This window comes from Halictus rubicundus, chromosome 14 (assembly GCF_050948215.1).
Source record: "Halictus rubicundus isolate RS-2024b chromosome 14, iyHalRubi1_principal, whole genome shotgun sequence".
NCBI classification, from domain to species: domain Eukaryota; kingdom Metazoa; phylum Arthropoda; class Insecta; order Hymenoptera; family Halictidae; genus Halictus; species Halictus rubicundus.
Genome location: NC_135162.1, coordinates 5,047,552 through 5,061,560, shown reverse-complemented (window position 1 = coordinate 5,061,560; position 14,009 = coordinate 5,047,552). Strand labels below are relative to the sequence as shown.

General features: G+C 40.0%; 2 protein-coding genes across 2 annotated transcripts; one reads left to right on the top strand and one right to left on the bottom strand.

Annotated features, from left to right (window-relative positions):
• The first annotated feature begins 2,911 nt into the window (after positions 1-2,911).
• On the top strand, positions 2,912-5,840 carry Apd-1 (apidermin 1). Its single transcript, XM_076799911.1, has 3 exons — positions 2,912-2,974; positions 4,182-4,476; positions 5,469-5,840. Exons 1-3 carry the CDS (start codon positions 2,963-2,965, stop codon positions 5,537-5,539), a joined length of 378 nt encoding a protein of 125 aa, XP_076656026.1. The 5' UTR covers positions 2,912-2,962; the 3' UTR covers positions 5,540-5,840.
• Positions 5,841-11,503: 5,663 nt separating this feature from the next.
• Apd-2 (apidermin 2) lies at positions 11,504-14,009 on the bottom strand. The gene is made up of 3 exons (XM_076800353.1): positions 13,866-14,009; positions 12,603-12,768; positions 11,504-11,791 (listed from the first exon to the last, which is right to left on the bottom strand). The coding sequence occupies exons 1-3, from the start codon at positions 13,875-13,877 to the stop codon at positions 11,736-11,738; spliced, it is 234 nt and encodes a 77-aa protein (XP_076656468.1). The 5' UTR covers positions 13,878-14,009; the 3' UTR covers positions 11,504-11,735.

Below are 14,009 nucleotides of genomic sequence, written 5' to 3'. Positions count from 1 at the left end.
AATAAGAATCTTGCACAATACGCGATTTGTGCTTTGGGTTGTTATCCTGATAAAATTTTATCCCACTTTGAAGTCCCATATTATCAGCACTTTTTTTAAAATTGTTTTGCAAAATGTTCGGATACCTATTTTTATCGAGGATGTCGTCGATAAAAACTAATTCGCCTACTCCATGGGCCGAAATACAGCCCCACGCCATCACAGACCCACCACCGTGTTTCACAGTCGGCTGCAAATGTCTCGGATTTAATTCCTCTTTCGATTTCCGCCATACTCTAATTCTTCCGTCGCTTTCATAAATATTAAATTTGGACTCGTCCGCGAAAATTACGTCTTCCCACCACTGACTTTCCTTCGAAATATAGTTTTTTGCAAAATTCAGTCTCTTCATCCTGTCGTTCGCGTTGATGTACGGCTTTTTTCGAGCTATTCTTCCATTATAGCCCTCTGATCGTAACACTCTGCTTATGTTCTCCGGATGCACTGATATTCCACGACCATTATTTAATTCAGCTGCTAACTTTGGAGCACTTATCCGAGGAACACATTTGATTCTCCTAATTATGGAGCGTTTATCACGAGTATTGAGGATCGGTTTGCGTCCGCCTTCAGGGACAGATTCAATTCTATCTTCGTTCTTGTAACGTCGCACAATATCCCATACCGTGCTCTTACTAATATTTAATAAATTTGCAATTTTGCGAATCGATTTCCCCTTTTCCCGATGAAAAATTACTAATTGTCGCATATCAAACGACGCGTTCTTACTTTTCCGATCCATTTCGCACAAATTTTGAGCAAAGCTGACAAATATTCGATCTCTAATATACTCTGTACACAGTATGAATGATATGTTTGCAAACATTGTTTCAGTCAGTTCCTGGAACCTGGAAACTTGAGAAGTATAGCAAGTGTCCGAATATTTTCGTGACATAAAAATGAGCTTACTTTCCATTTTTCTTTTATTATTTATGTAATCACTTATCGTAAATAAATATCTCTTATGTTTTTGTTAACTACACACTGCATAGTAACATACGTGAAACCTCTTTTTGTTCTTATTGCATAAATTTCTGAAGTACGGACTATAAAATAGTCAAAACTATAGTGGTGTCCGAATATTTTCGTGACCGACTGTATGTCCAGAACAAAGGTCTAGTCAGGGACATATATCGGCCAGGAGATGCTATTCATCGATTCATCGATCTAGAGGTCTCGGTTCATGGGGTATTCCCTGTGGCAGTGGGGATAGTTCTAGGACTTTTATCGGCTAGGCATTTGGGACATATACAGGGTGAGGCATCTAGGACAACTGAATAACTTCTATATTTTTGATATAGAAAGAAATGTTTCAGACAAAAGTTGTTTGGTCTCGTTACGTGGTGCACATAACTTCTTTTCAGGTGGAGGTGCTTATGAGATTTGAAGGTCAATTTATTTTTTTTTAAATTGAGATACATATTTTTGAACTCTTTGATATCTTTGAATTTTGTTGCGTTGGTTTATATTTGCAGACAACTTGCAAGGAATTTACTTTGATATTTCAAGTTGATGGTGGTGCCAACCGTCATCAATATTGTTATTGGTTATCTCATAGACATTCTATAATTAAGACGTATACGTCATCTTATGAAAAAACTGAAATTATTTGGTAAAATGTCGATATATTAGCATGTGACCTGAAAGTTACACGGGCCCGTAGAGGGTTAAGGTCATTCAAGGTCATAAACGTAAAGAAGGATGAAAAACACAGATTCACAGTGTGAATGCTTACGTAATAGGATATTTTCAGCTTTATTAATGAAATCAAACTGAGTCAATTCAAAATGTAAACAAAGTACTTCGATTAAAAGAAGAGCCTGTGCTACTATTGATCACCACACATCTTACTGAATAACGCAATCAGTGGCAAACACTTCGGACGCTGTCATTCTGTGGCTGGTCATCATTTTGATCATCTGTTGTACCAGATTATTTTGGATTTAAGTTAATGAATGAAGCTGATGAGCATTAATGAAGCTGAAATTTCCATTATCTATTTAACCATCCCATTCGTAAGCATTCACACTGTGAATTTATATTTTTCATGCCTTTTTCCATTTATGACCTTAAATGACCTTGAATCGTAGGAGTTCAAGAATATATGGCTCTATTAAATTGACCTTCAAATCTCCTGTGCATCTCCACCTACAAAAAGTTATGTACACAACGTAATGGACCCTCGAAACCAAAAACCTTTTGTGTCAAACGTTTCTTCCTATATCAAAAAATGCAGAAGTTATTCAGGTGGCTTGTCTTAGTCTTAGGTGCCTCACACTATACAGAGTAAACACTGTACTTAACAATCGATACAGAAATTCCCATCCCCTGAACTCTAACAACCCCCAGAATGCTGTGTCCAATATTATGTGTCGAAACAGCTCGCATAAATTAAAATTCGCACTGCGACCACGCGAGAGCACATCTAACGAAACAGCACATCGATCGTTCCCGTTCAGAAAATAGAAACCGGGGCCAAACGAGAATTTCGCGGGTCCATAATTGCGTGGCGGTAAACCCACGCAGTTAATAGCGTGTTTCTGAAAAGGGCAGAGTTTCGGGAATGATAGAGACGATCAGCAATTTCGCGGGAAGCCAGCATGAACTGCTGACCGTCAGGAAAATGTTCCCTAGCTGCAACAACCGGTATGCGGTAACAGGCGTGCTGTCCGACAGCCTTGTGATAACCGTGATAACAATTCTCCTGTCCGTGACGTTTGGATCCGGAACTTGCATCGGCAGCTGCGATCCCGTTCATCGGTGACCGCACCCTAACTTGTTTAATATATTCTTACTTTCATACACGGGGTTGTTGAAGGCTGTTTTCCGAGCCTCCGGTGTCACAGGTTGGGTATATAAGGCTCGGGGTCTTCGGGGTTGAGCATCAGTCACCAGCCCGCTGAAGACTACTACCGCAAACAACATGAAGTGCTTGGTAAGGATACCCTAGACGTAAACAGCACCTTTGCTGATTTTTCAGTTCCGATTTTTTCAAATTAATTACGCTCTCACTTCTTTATTGAGAAGCTGATTTTTAACTAATTGTGCAGAATCGTTTCATCACGTTTTCATCTGTTTAACTCTTCAAACTTCTATGCCGGTCATTAACCTCTTAAGTACTGTACGCCACTATAGTGGGTTTCCGTGGAAAGCATCAGTTTGAACGGTACGCCACTATAGTGGCTTTCCGTGGAAAGCACCAGTTTGAACGGTGCGCCACTATAGTGGTTTTCCGTGGAAAGCGGCACTTTGAACGGTACGCCACTATAGTGGTTTTCCACGGAAAGCATCAGTTTGAGCGGTACGCCACTATAGTGGCTTTCCGTGGAAAGCACCAGTTTGAACGGTACGCCACTATAGTGGCTTTCCGTGGAAAGCATCAGTTTGAAAGGTACGAACCACTATAGTGGCTTTTTTGCCGTTCGCGGTTAGACGCGCCGTCCCTGGGAGACAGAATTGCGGACAAGTGCGCCGTACCTGGGAGATGGAGTTGCGAACGAGCGCGCCGTACTTAAGAGGTCAAGGCTGACTGTCGATTCGATGTTGTCTTTAGCATTTTATCCATTGTTTTATTCGATGTTTTCTTTACCATTGCTACCTCCAGCTTTCTGTTTTAATCATATCGCCTACAATATCGTGGGAGCGACGTGGCACGTCGATCGGGCCAAACGTAAACAACAGGTGTGAGAGACGTGGCACGTCGATCGAGCCAAACGTAAACAACGCGTGTCAAACAAATTTGAACGTACACACGTGTAAACAAATCGTGAAACGTTGTTTATGGCACGCTCCATCGGAACTTAAATCGTTGGACTCTCTGTTTGTATCTCTTCCAACTGACCTAGAGAGAATGCTTCTTCAGCTTTTATTTTATATTGCCCCTAAATATAATATTTGATGGACATCTACTTTACATTGTCTTTGCGAATTTGTCGATTGCCATACCCGACTTCGTTTTTAGTACTTATCTGACCGATTCATAACACAGAAGCTTACCTAGCACTTCTTAAATTGCAAACTCGGACCAACAGAAACTCCCTTTCAAACAATAGAATAGCAATGGGAATTAACAGGACACGTCTAACAGAAGACGATAACGAACAAAATTAATAATAGAAGAATAATGTTGTTTGCAATTTCAGTTCGTTCTCTTCGCCACCCTGGCCATAGTTGCCGCCAGCCCTGACCGCGAACGTCGTTCAATTGGCTGGGGCCCCTGGGGCCATAATGGCGCCGTAGTCCTCGGTGGGGTCTTGCCTAGCGTGGCTCTCGCAGGACCTCTAGCACCCGCTGCAGCAGTTGTGGGCCCTGTCGCTGGGTCTGCTGCCGTGGTTGGGCCCGTGGCGGGCTCCGCCGCTGTCGTTGGACCAGCTGCCGGTTCTGCCGTCGTTGCTGGGCCCGCTGCTGGTTCTGCTGCTGTCGTGGGACCGGCTGCCGGTAAGCTAGCTGCATTATATCACCTCCAATCGATCGTGATTGCGGGTATTAACGTCAGACGTCCGCCGAGTTGACGTGTGCTGCAACATGACAGGACATGATCTATTTAGAGAAGTTCTATAGACAGCTCACAAACAGTTCCATGTGATTTGGGGACAATTTCAGTTGAAATCAATTTAAGCGGTCAAGCTCTACAAAAATATAGTCAAGAGCTACCTCATCAGATGATTGAGAAATTATTTTCCTGATTGGGGAATTTCTTTTCCAAAAAATGAGATGAGAGTTGGGGACACTTTTAGTCGAAATCAATTTAAGCGGTCAAGCTCAACAAAAATATAGTCAAGAGCTACCTCATCAGATGATTGAGAAATTATTTTTCTGATTGGGGAATTTCTTTTCCAAAAAATGAGATGAGAGTTGGGGACACTTTTAGTCGAAATCAAGTTAAGCGGTCAAGCTCAACAAAAATATAGTCAAGAGCTACCTCATCAGATGATTGAGAAATTATTTTTCTGATTGGGGAATTTCTTTTCCAAAAAATGAGATGAGAGTTGGGGACACTTTTAGTCGAAATCAAGTTAAGCGGTCAAGCTCTACAAAAATATAGTCAAGAGCTACCTCATCAGTTGATTGAGAAATTATTTTTCTGATTGGGGAATTTCTTTTCCAAATAATGAGATGAGATTTGGGGACACTTTTAGTCGAAATCAATTTAAGCGGTCAAGCTCTACAAAAATATAGTCAAGAGCTACCTCATCAGTTGATTGAGAAATTATTTTTCTGATTGAATTTCTGTTCCAAAAAATTGTGAGACCTAATTATTCAAAGACTAACAAGGAATTTGAGCAGTTGCTACATCATGAAGCTTCCTTTAAAAAAATTCCAGGAGCCACCAGACCTAATTATGTGAGGACTAGCGAGGAATTTGTTAAATTCGCAGAAAATAGGAGCTACCTAATTGTGTAAACATCATGAAAATTCTTGTGTTAAAGGACCCACGGTGGTCGCAGGCCCAGCAGGAACAGTGGTATCTGCAGGCCACGCAGGTCTGGGACTGTGGTAATCGCCTGCCGGACCTAACTCTACCTCGACCCTCTACGACAATTGAAAGGATCTCCCATGCAAGCGACTTCTATCCCATCAGCCCTCGGGACTTCACCACGAAGCGAAATCGCGAGAGATTGATCGGGACCACCATGATTATTCGAAGCCGACGATTAAATACTCTTCATCGATCCGAGAGAGGACGCGCTCCAGATATATTTCTCCCCGAGATTCTTCCTATAGCAGAATCTCCTTGTACCTAGCCCTCAGCCCCCCACCATTGTACGCTTTTATACGATAATAAATGAACCTCCGCCGTACTTGTTTCTGTTTACTTTTAATCCAGCCGCCGCTGCCGCCACTAATCCCGAGAAGTATAGTCCCTGTACAGTTTGAGAACCGTTTAAGTGGCTATAAAAGTTATCGAGCCTGCTCGTCGTCCACGGGGGGGGGGGGGGGGGCAGTTGTTCCAGTTTTTAATTACTTCGGATTGTTAAACGCCGCGCAGTGGGCCGTTTCTATGATGTAGGTGGAATTAATCCGACAGATTTTCGTGTCGCGAAATAGGCTACAACTAGGTCCTAAGCTAATAACAATTGAGATAGACTGGAAAGGGCGTTCACATCTGACCTGATTTGTTAAGTAAATAACAGTCAAGTTCGAGTTGAAGTCTTTCCGTCCCCCCACGGGGATTATGTTATAGTAAATATGTCCGCGATAGAAACAAATGCTATGCGCTTCTGGGCGATACGACCGTGTCATATAGTGGGGGAACGTCACTTCCCACCTCAGCGGAATGAAGAAGTGGTAGAACACGCCTAATGTAGCCCGCGGGCCGCGAGTTTAGGCGACGCGTCGCGTCGGTCGACTCGTAGAGGTGACTTTTGTTTAGATGCAAACTTGCGGTTACGCGCAGAGTGAACGGAAAGTCCACAGCCATAAGCTCCGCGCTCAAAGATCGAGTGTATTACGTTTAACACTTATTTCACTGATTATTTTCCTTATTAAAATGTTTTATCAAATACAATGTACGTTCTTCATCAAATGAGCGGTTTTTTTTTCAATTGATATAATTCCATTTTTGGGAAAGAATGAGTCAATGGCAATTTTAGTAAGATATAGATATCCCCTTTTTATATTTATAATCATACATTCAATGGAGCACGATTTCTTGATATAGTGATCAAAAGAATTTTAGCTATAAAATGTTACAGCAAAAATATTGTTTTTGAAAGTGGAATAAGTCCATTTCTAATAATCCCAGTTAATACAACTTCCTAATTGCAATTATTATTGATTATTACGACTTCAGTGTGCACTGCCCTTTAACAGATATTAACTAGTGCCTTAAAAACAACATCGTAAACAAGATAATAGTATCGTTGCCATGATAATGTGGTGAGAAGTAATTTCATTGATTTTGTTTAGTATTCTTTCGCAAATCCTACTGTTTGGTTTCTGTTTCTTATATTAATCGATTGCAAAGTGAGTATTACTTATATATAATTGTTATCAAAGCAGAGAATCAAAGTTGTAAATAAATAATATTTCATACAGTTATTACAATGAGTCCGCATACCTATCGAAAGGACGATAATATCTCAATTTGAGATATTATATTTATATATAGATATATAGATATATTTGATATAGATTATATTTTTGATAGTGATGTTGGTAAGTAAGAGTAATACATTTTTTCGCGGGAATATTGGAGTTCTTTCAATTAACGAAATAATTATATTTTACTCTCGTCTATTTATATCTACATTTTTAATATTACTGTAGTTATTTCTTAACAAACTTGATTATTCGTGTATTCACATGTCTTCATTTTAATTACTATTTTTTACATTAAAAAATCCATTTCAGTAAATCCAATGTCTACAAAAATATGGACTTAAACTTTGTCTTGTTTTCATTTCTTATAATATCTTATTATTGAAAATTATTGAAAGTCCATTTGGAGTTAAACAATCGTTTATTGTCTTTAACAATTGTAATCATTATTATCGCATAATAAAATTTAACAGATCTATAGTGTTAAAAACGTCACCTGAATTGATTAACGTTTGCCAACATTTTCAAATTAATTCAAACGCAAACCCTTAAATATCTCGATGTATGAAAAAATGGACTTTACGAAATAAAGTAAATAAAAATAAAATAAATAAATAAAAAGACACTAAAAAATAACGGCTCAAATATTAAAACAATTCGGCAGAAGCAAGCCATGGAATTTTATACTGTGTACTATGGCTTTATGCAACAAACTATATGCAATTAATTTGAGTATTGTTAAGTAAACTGCGAAGCTTCGAGGGAAAACACGACCGTATGGTACTGCAGCATAACAATGGATAGATACATGTGGAAGAAGTTTGGAACCGTGATGTTTTTTGGTACGGTCTGGTATATAAAAGTTTTTTCGTTATTCCATTATTAGGGAACAATACTGTCGGGATAAATTAAAAATTTTCATGCAGGAAGTGCATGGGTTTGCATTGAAAGTATGCACGAGACTGAAAAAGAGGAATTTCCAGTAAAAAGCAGAGAACCAATTGTTGCGGGACATTTGTAAAATATTAACGCACTGCGTCCGGAACACGTACCTACATATAGCAGTACGTTTTTCGTATTTTATCGATTGTATTTCATAAAGTGCTGTTTTTTTTTCATGGAGAAATGTCAAAAAGGGCAAATGCACTTTTGAAAATGGAGTGGCAAAATAACTGCAGGGACGAAATGATCCATTTTTGACGGAGTTCGATTTATAGAATTTCCTCATATATCATTTATCATCGGCGAATTTTATGTACTCAACAATGAATAGGTGCAATTTGAAAAAATAGAAATAGTGTTTAGGTATATTATTAACGAATGAAGAATATATTATTTTACAGTGAAATTTTCCCACTTGATTTCTGATTCTTGCAATTTTTATTTTGCAAGATCCACAGTCTGTTCTTAATATTCTTTTAATATTCTTATCGTGAAATCAATTCACAATTGTCAGTCTCGTGGTACAAGCACTCAGTGTTGCATTATTTTTTCGTATTATCTCACGAATGCAGTTCACAGATACATGTTGGCAACAATAGATTGCATATCGACAAACTAGTCGGTGCAGTTTTGAGCGGCATACTTCGAACGCTATGCGAACAGATCAGCCGACAATCATAGCAAACAGTCAGCCGCAACGTGTATAGAAAATATACATATATGTATATACAGTCGGGGACAAAAATAAGTGGACAGTTAGTGGAAACAGGTAAAAATGAAAAGTCGAATTGACTTGACTGTTATAAATTTAAGTTTTATTTATTATATATTCTTATAGCGTATAGATTATTTAGTCAATAATTAAAGTTCATATTTACATCTTTGTGTAAACGCGTCGAACCATAACGAAAATGACAGCTATTTATCAGCAGACAAAAATAACTGGACACTCAATGATATGCGTAATAAATTGAACACATAACAAAATTAGTACTTGGTATTGCCGCCTTTTGCTTGTATTACTGCTTCCAAACGTCGAGGAAAACCTTTCGTCGAGTAACCTTTCAAAAAAATCGACCTTATTATTTCGCTGGTCCAATGGAACTTTTGTTCCTATTTTTAGCTCTCATTTCTACCAATATTCCAATTAACTAATAATACACGAGCGATGTTTGCCCTAAAATGCATTATTACGCCTGCAAAATGCACGACGTTACATACAGGGTGAACCACGAATCGTGGACCAGTAGAGATTACTCTGTTATTAGCAGTCCTCCAACGCTGGAACATATGCGACAGAGAATTGCAGATGCATGTTCAGCTATCAGTGCAGAGGTCATAGAAAGCACTAAACGCTCTTTTATTCACGAGTGCATTTCAACTAACGGACGCCATTTTGACCATCGCTTAAACTAACGTAAAAGTTATGTTATGATACCTACCGAAATCGTCTTGAAATCCTCTAACAGATAGGCGTAAAAAATGATAGGTGTGTTTGTAAAAATACCAGGGTCACGTTGGAGGTGGCCTTGAAAAATCACGAAGAAAAGTAGTTGACAAAACAAATTGCTATAATCACGTGAAACATCACGAAAAATATTTTCAATCGGACTGCTAATAACAGAATAATCTTTAGTGGTCACGATTCGTGGTTCACCCGGTATATATGTATACTCATGGAACCTGTAACGTGATTACAAAATATACATGTTGGTGGAGCCACGCTGAACACACGTTTCCGCAATTATTTCGAAATTCATGAGCGACGTGGTTGTTAATTGAATTGTGTTCGCCAATCCAATTGTTTGTTAGTCGATGTACGAATCATTTTATAATGGGAGGGTAGACAGCATAGACAGCACTGTGTGTAGAACAGGCCTGGGCAACTTGCGGCTCGTGGGCCACACAGTATCGTCAGATGGGGGTTAGGGGGCACGAATTGAGGGGAAAAAATTACCCCCCCTCTCTCTCTCTCTCAAGCGTGGGGAAAAGCGCGATGGAAGGGGAAATTAGAGTGGGGGAACACGTCTTGAGACACTGTGCACAGCTACTGGCAAAGCTACGGACAAGTGACTTAGCAGAGTGGGGGTAGCACGGATTGGGAGCACGAATTGAGGGGAAAAAATTACCCCCCCCCCCTCTCTCTGAAGCGTGGGGAAAAGTGCGATGGAAGGGGAAATTAGAGTGGGGGAACACGTCTTGAGACACTGTGCACAGCTACTGACAAAGCTATGGGCAAGCGACTTAGCAGAGAGGGGGTAGCACGGATTGGGAGCACGAATTGAGGGGAAAAAATTACCTCCCCCCCCTCTCTCTCTCTGAAGCGTGGGGAAAAGCGCGATGGAAGGGGAAATTAGAGTGGGGGAACACGTCTTGAGACACTGTGCACAGCTACTGGCAAAGCTACGGACAAGCGACTTAGCAGAGTGGGGGTAGCACGGATTGGGAGCACGAATTGAGGGGAAAAAGTTACCCCCTCTCTGCCAGTACCGGAGTATGCACGACGAAGACGCAACGCGTCGGAAACTTGGGGAATAGCGCGGTAGGGGGGGAAATTAGAGTGGGGGAACGAGTCTTCATCTGGCGACACTGGCGCCACTGACGACTCCTCTCCCTACTCCTGTGCCCCCCCCCCTACCTCCCGTGGAGTGTAGATGTACACGCACTGTATATTCGCAGTGACGCGAGGACGCGAGGCAAAGCACGGCAAGGGCAATGTAAAATAATTAATAGTGGGGGAACCGGTACGGTGGTAGTGGGAGTGCTGAAGCGACAGCGGGGAAGAAGTTGCCCAGGTCTGACGTAGAACATATTAGGTCGTCCCATAAGTTCGTGCCGTTTACTCTTGTACCATTTATATTCTGAAAATAAAATATTTAATCACCCTTTCATTCCACAACCTCTTCCGACCTTTTTGGCAAAGACATCGTACCGTCACTATAACATTTCTGCGGTGTTTCATGAAAATACTTTTCAGTGGTGAATAATGTAAACATATCCACGGCACGAACTTATGGGACGACCCAATAGATACACGTAATAATAAATTGCAAAATAAGAGGGTAAACATCAGAACACAGTTGATGTAAACACTAAAAGTAGTTAGTCTGTACTGCCTGTAAATAGGAAAAATGAGTGCATGCAATTTAAAACAGTAGGCAAAATTAGAAACAAATTTGTATATGTTAATATCTTGAAGGTCTATACGATTACTGTTTCTCGCAAGTGGTGGAAATAATTTTTGTTTTGCAAAAAAATCCGCAGTCTACTTATAAGAATAAAACGATTGAACTTATTTAGAGCTCGTGTGATTTTTATTATTATAAAATTATTATGTGTTCATCACTATAAATTGCAGTGAAATTACTATGTGTGCTATTTATGTCTTTACAATTGCAAGAATTGTAAACAATTCGAGACCGAAGTAGGATTAGAATTAAATTGTAAAGTGAAAAGGGTAGAAAATGGAGCACAGTTTACATTAAGTTTTAAAATAAGTTTATTATCTGATGATAAATTTTCTGTTACAAAAGGTAGGGGAGGAGGTACATTTTTCCATGGTGCCAATCGCGAAGGGTTGATAATTGCTGCCGGGAGAGGGTTGATGGGGATCGTCAGCCGCCGAATCCAAATTTTGAGCAATGATAGTTCTCTGACCGTGGAACTTCATTGTAATACTTCAGGTCCATGTGACGCCAGGATGCTAAATTGTCTTACCAAGCTTTCAGTCCCCATGGGGAAGCAAGTGCGGGTGCGGCTACGACGGCGGCTGTTCAAACATAAGAAACCACCATGAGACACGGCGTAAACATTGTATGGGGGCCGAACCATTCGCCAAAGTATCAAAATTAATTTTAGTACGAGCGATTTGTTGTTGCCGGCAAGATGGGAAAACGTTCGAAGGGTAATCAAATCGGCAATCAAATTTTTCCTTTGTGGAAAATAAAAATGTTCTGCATTTGTTACAAGGAGCCACAAAGTATTGATGGTAAGGGTCCCAATTACTGTGCCTATATTAATTATACTTATGTCCGTTATGTAATATTCGTTCTGCTTTAAAAATAAGTATAATTAATATAGGCACAATAATTGGTACCCCCACAGTAAATGGGTCCCTTATCCGATTCTTTCAATCTTCGCACTGTGTCAAATTGCTACCCATTTACGGCAAAACTGGGAATTTCAGACAGTAGAAATATTTAAAAAATGTAAGAACAACAGTATTGTTACGACTCATAAAAATATTAATGCAAACAATTTTTCTTTTGCAAGAAGACCCACAGTCCTATAAATAAGCTTCAATTATTATCATGGGACTGCGGACTGCTTCGATGGTCAATGTGTTCGCGGTGAGTTTACAGGGAGATTGCTCTAATTAGCAAGATGTAACAGAAAGATTCATCAAATAAGCTCGAACGTTTCAATCTCAGTTGGACTAGCAACGATTGCTTCGACCTCGAGGGACTTTTTGACGCTTCGGTAATCAGCGACGTTCAGGGCGAATTTGGAAGGAGATTCCAGCGAGTGTAATACAATTAGCGAATAGGACGGTATAGCAATTTAAATGGAGAGATAATTACGCGCTGCGAGGAGCTTAGGGACGGCGGCAACAGCGATGGGGCCGGCAGCGATATTGGAAGCGCCGATCCATGGGGAAGCAAGAGCTGCTCCACCGAGGATTCCACGACGTTCACGTTCCTGTTCGGGGAAAGCCGCGACGACGGCGAGGATAGCGAAAAGGATCACCTGAAAAAAAGACGAAATCGTCGATTAATACAACCCTAAATATTCCTTCAATCAATTCAAACAATGCACGGTTCAGTTCCATTAAAATCGGCACAGTTCAATTTAGAAGCTCCTTCCACCACTCATTTACTAATTATTCACCGGCTACTATTTCATTATTTATTCCGATATAAGACGACGCTTTTCATCTCGAAATAAGAAAATCTTCTTCTTCTTTCGAAATACGACGAAAGCCGATCCCCAGCGATCGCCTTATATCGGAAGAGAAACTGTAGTGAAATATCGGCGTGGGTCAGAAATGACTCCGGCATAGGCCTAGAAGTCGCAAGAGTCCGAGGTTTAAAGTTTGTTTTAAATGGCTAAGGATTGTTTAATAGATCTTTCAACAGCATTAACAATCTCAATCGTGAGCCAGCAAATCACCCTCAGTAATCTGATTACTTCGAATTATTATGTATAAGAAGATTTCTAAGCACAATTGGTAAAACGCCGATTAATAACCGATCGATAATTGCTTGAGATTGGCGAAGTAATCTCGGTGGACAAAGATAGAAAATTAGTGCATTTGATGGACAAAGAATGGACGAAGAAACAGTGAAAAATAAATGATAATCGAGCTGTTTAATGAAAAAGTGGTGTAAGTCAATATTTGTCGGACTTAAAGCCACAGCTCGATGGATTAATCGTCAACGAATAAAACAATTGTAATGTAATTGCGAACCCTTAATATTGTGTCTCATTGAATGGTCTTTTACTTAACACTAATCCTACCACGGTCAAAATGGCCGGTTTCCTATTTCACAATTATTGAAATTATAAGAACGCTTTCATAGGAAATTACTGAATGAACTTCTTCATTTCAGCACACATTACAATGAAAATCGTACAAAGTTAAACAAATTCAATCTTCTCCCTTTTATAAGACGTTTCATTTTTCTATGTTTTGTGCTCGGTAGGTTTAGCGTTAATCGCTCCGTGATCCAATCGATTAACACCTACCGATCTTGCATCGGACGGCTCGATCGAACCGATGTAAATTTAACCGTGCACTATTGTTAATTGCTAGCGAAGTAAGGCTGAAGCAGGTGGTGTCTTACCAAGGATTTCATTTTGTTGGTTGGTTTGGGTAGCTTGAGATTCTTCGAACTCGAAAGTGCAAGCGACTGATGAAAATACCGGCATCGACTTTGTCTTTTATACTCTTATTTTCCTACCTATACCGAGGAACAGTTGTGTACGTC

What these genes read in the sequence shown, in the direction of transcription:
- Apd-1 (XM_076799911.1), top strand. An exon ending in TGTCGTGGGACCGGCTGCCG is followed by an intron (nt 4,477 to 5,468) that starts GTAAGCTAGCTG and finishes CTTGTGTTAAAG; the next exon opens with GACCCACGGTGGTCGCAGGC.
- Apd-2 (XM_076800353.1), bottom strand. An exon ending in CCCTAAGCTCCTCGCAGCGC is followed by an intron (nt 11,792 to 12,602) that starts GTAATTATCTCT and finishes ATGTTTGAACAG; the next exon opens with CCGCCGTCGTAGCCGCACCC.